This window comes from Austrofundulus limnaeus, unplaced genomic scaffold (assembly GCF_001266775.1).
Source record: "Austrofundulus limnaeus strain Quisiro unplaced genomic scaffold, Austrofundulus_limnaeus-1.0 Scaffold348, whole genome shotgun sequence".
NCBI classification, from domain to species: Eukaryota; Metazoa; Chordata; class Actinopteri; order Cyprinodontiformes; family Rivulidae; genus Austrofundulus; species Austrofundulus limnaeus.
In genome coordinates, this window is record NW_013952750.1 from 179,689 (window position 1) to 183,783 (window position 4,095).

Consider the following 4,095-nt stretch of genomic DNA (forward strand, 5'->3'; position numbering starts at 1 on the left):
GTGTGTGTGTGTGTGTGTGTGTGTGTGTGTGTGTGTATAAAGAGACATATAAATATAATGTATAAAGAGACAACGTTGTCAGGTAATTCAATATGCTTGTACAAGAACAAATACTTCTTTCTGTTTAACTTGAATCGAAACGTCTGCAATCGTTCAAAACCCCTTCCAAACTGTCAAAACTGAACAGAAACACTTTCTTGCTTTAACTAAAAAGCTAAAGGTACTTTTAGCCTTTCCATTCGTTGTCATTTCATTATAAACTTTGACATGAAGCAGAGACAAGCTATGCATTATAGACTGAGTGTGAAAATGAAATTTAGTGCGTTTTTGGTGGATTAATTTCTCAGACAAGAGCTTTACAAACATGCAAGTGTGCTGGAGAATTTATGTCTCCAATGCAGACAAATCTGCATGTTTCCTTTCACTTTCAATGTCATTTGGGAAATGCCGCAGCAGAAAAGAGTGCCTCGGTTTGAAGTGAAATCTGTTCATGATGGTGTGTTTTTAATCACAAATTCAAATKAAGTTTTGAATGGAAATGTTTTTGGATTTTCAGAGAGAGAGAGTTGCAAAAGAGAGAGGTAGAAAAGGCATTYTGAGGTAAACGCAGGCAAATATGCCACCACACTGACACGAGCTGTCTTATATTTATTACATTAAAAGCTCTCAAAAGTGTTTTTCACACATATCACATCAAAACAAGCCCAAAGTTTTAGAGAGGCGTGACCTGACGCCACCTTTTGTGTATCATTCAGCAGACACGTTGAAACATTTCTCTCATTTTGTTTCGCTTGTTTTTCTGCTTTTTCCACCCTTTTTTTCCTTTCCTTTGTGTGTGTATGTGTGCTGTTTTCTCAGCTGCCCTCCATCGCTGCTCTCGCTGAGGCAAATGGCTGCTGAAAAGATAATGGAATGTCTTCTGGCCCGGCCCGGCCCCTCCATCTTCTGCCGCTCTGACACCACGTCGGGAAATTAAAAGAAAGAGAGAAAAAGGCGAGGTGGCGGGAGAAGACGCAAGGGAGGTGAAGGGAAGAGATAGAGGGACTGGAGGGGAGGCCGAGCACCCCTGTGTGTACGTGTGCCGGTGTGCATTAGTGATCAGGGTCAGTGCACGGCGCTGAGCTCAAGGGCTCTCACAAGGGATACAAGGATCAGGTTGAAGAGGCTGAGTGAACTGCAGTTTAAAGTGTAATCAGTTTCCTGACTGTAGCAGACGACCCAACAATGACCGCTGGAGTCTCTCKCAGTTGTCCAGAGGTTGGAAATAATTAGGATCTTACTCTGAACATGTTCAGTCAACTCTGCTCCACATAAACAATGTTCTTAATTTACCAGGGGAGATGATATGTGCGCTGGCGTAAATACCTTGGAGTTAGCAATGTTCAAAACACTTGTAATGTATGAGAAAAAAATTTAAAAAGATTGGATTTTTAAATTAGAGAAAATGCATTTTCACAGAAAATACAGTGTGAAAGATGAGGGCTGAACAACTGAGGACATGTTGAAAATGAATTCTTGTTAAATAGAAAACAAGGAGTGAAGTTAAGCAGAAAAAACGCAACTAAAAGATGAAATTAGCAAAAATCTTAGCTAAAAGCTAAAATCCACAAAACTGAATAAAATTTAAAATCAGCATAACAATAGATAAAAGCTAAAAGTAGCTAAAAGCTACCATTAACCAGCCATTAGGGTGGCTATGGAGCAGTGGAAGGGCAGGTGACAGGTTCCATTCCCCACCATGCTAAAATGTCACTGTGTCCTTGACCTACATCAATTACCTAACTTAAATACAGAGGAAAAATTTTGCCATTGTATAAGCACTTACTGCTTTCAATGAACAAAACTGTAGCTAAAAGCTAGCATCAATAAGACTTTCACAAATGTGATGCAGTACATCCAAACCTGTGGCACAAACACAAGACAAAAGCCATGATGGAGGCCATTTCTTTTAAAAGATAATATACTGTATATATATATATATAAACAAAAATATATGCTTAAATTTGCCCCTTTTTTCTTTCAGATACTATGTTTTCTTAAATATTTGTTATGATAATTTGACCAACTCACAAACTTCTCCTTTTGGTCCTTGCTGAGGCCGATGAAGGAAACCCTGTAGCTCGCCACATTGGGGTCATCCATCTCCCACGATGCATCCAAACTCTGAGTGGTCTCGCCACTCAGGTAAAGGTTTTTCACAGCCTTCCGCTCCACTGTGGGAAAACAGGAATCAGTTACTGCAGGACAATGTGCATTACTGCATTACGTAACATTCTGAAACTCAAAGCAGCAGCGCCTCTGATGGACCTGGCCACCTGTCCCGGGTGTACTCCACCTCACTAACAGTTTGCCCCAAAATCGAGCAGGTAAAGAAAATGGTTAAGTTAAATCTTGTTTGTAATTCTTTAAAATGATCATCTTGGACAAAAATCTGCACTCATCCTTCTTTTGCAGTGTACAATGACTTTTTTTGCAGTTAAACTCTAGCTTTTCAGTCATTTGCGTTTGTAGCAGCCAGTTTAATTTAAGGCTATATGGGAAATGTTTCATTATATATGGCACAGCCTTCTGCTGGATCATCGCACAATTCATGTGATTTTGAGAACTTAATAATCCAGGATAAATAATCATTTGGCCCACCACCTTCCATGCCAAAGTTTTAGACTAAAATAGTGTTATTGTGGAAACTATGTAACCACTTTAGTCAAAAACAAATGAAAACAACATGAAGTGCAACTTAATGCAATACTCATCTTCAAAGTGTGTTGGGAATGACTCTCAGTCTCAATTATCACCCATTTTTGCCATTCAGCAGTGGGCAATGATAAAAAGCAAAACATAGGTTGAAGATTTTATGACACCAAACAACAAAAAACTGTTATGTCCAGAAACAATACGCTGTTTTAAAACGCAAAAGATTATTGGAAAAGTTTAAGTTAAAAACCTTTTTTGAGTTCTAAAAAGGAATTAATGAAAAACCTCATGGCTTACTACATMATTAGCTACTTCTCAGTCCAGAAGGCCTTCAAGTTGCCTCTGAAATGAACTCTGAACTTAAGTCTCTGGATGGATCAGCAGGGTGACTCAACTTTCAACAGAGAATGTTGTCAGTGTTTCCATTTTGTGTTTACTAATCATTTAATTTTCCTTTGTAAAACTGAATAAGAAGTAACAGGCAACAAGCTGCAGCACGCGGTATACTTTCTAGAACTGTAGTACTTTGGCAACATTAGTATGTACTGGCAGCGTTAGAGCTTTTCAAAATTTAATGGCAATAGACTTCCTTGACAGATACCTTGGCCGGAGCCATGATTAAACTTGGCCAGTCTTTCTGCAAGGATAATTTTTCAAAGAACAGAGTGGAATTAGCCTTCTGCCCACTGGACACAGGCTGGCAGGATTATTAAAACAAAAGCTCTTACAGTCTCACCTCGCTGGAGATTGAAAAAAAAAGAGATTGCGCTGCACGTTTTTTAGTTAATGTGAGAAGTCGTGTTGAGTCACGGTTAGTCGGGTCAGTTTCTGACTGTTTTTATACACGTAAAACACGGAGTGTATCATATTCCCTGACATTTTGCAGTTCCACARTTTGAACACTTTTTACCTGTAGTCGGCGTTGGCATCGTGGCCACTGGGGAAATACAGAGAGAAGAAATCAGATAATCAAATACAAATGCTGCTAACCAACAGTCTGTGTAAATAAATAAGCCAATAAGGAGGGAATGTGTAACAAATCGTTGGTAACAAAATAGATTGTTTTTTTGAAGGGAAGCCAAATGATTAAATCAGTGCAAATATCTTAGTGTAAAACTGTTCAATAACTTAAACTGTACTTTCTTTTTAAAGTAAACACATTGTGTTTTTAAATTCGTCCTTCTCACATTTAAATCATTCAGTTGGGGTCTATAKAAAGTGGAACTGAAATGCTGAATTCCTCCTTATTGTAACTCCACAAGCCCCTCTTTCACCCCTTTTCTGAGGTGTTTCTCGTTTTGAGGCTGTCTCTTTGAATCCAAACGAGGTGCTTTTCTCTCTCTCTCTCTCTCTCTCTCTCTCTCTCTCTCTCTCTCTCTCTCTCTCTCTCTCTCTCTCTCT

General features: G+C 38.9%; 1 protein-coding gene across 1 annotated transcript in view; it reads right to left on the reverse strand.

Annotated features, from left to right (window-relative positions):
• Nucleotides 1-4,095, reverse strand: part of LOC106527895 (collagen alpha-1(XIV) chain) — a gene marked incomplete in the record, with an annotated part of 186,287 nt that overhangs the window by 97,188 nt on the left and 85,004 nt on the right. The window contains 2 exon segments of the mRNA XM_014022903.1: nt 2,071-2,213; nt 3,605-3,631. Coding sequence (XP_013878357.1) covers nt 2,071-2,213; nt 3,605-3,631 — 170 coding nt within the window.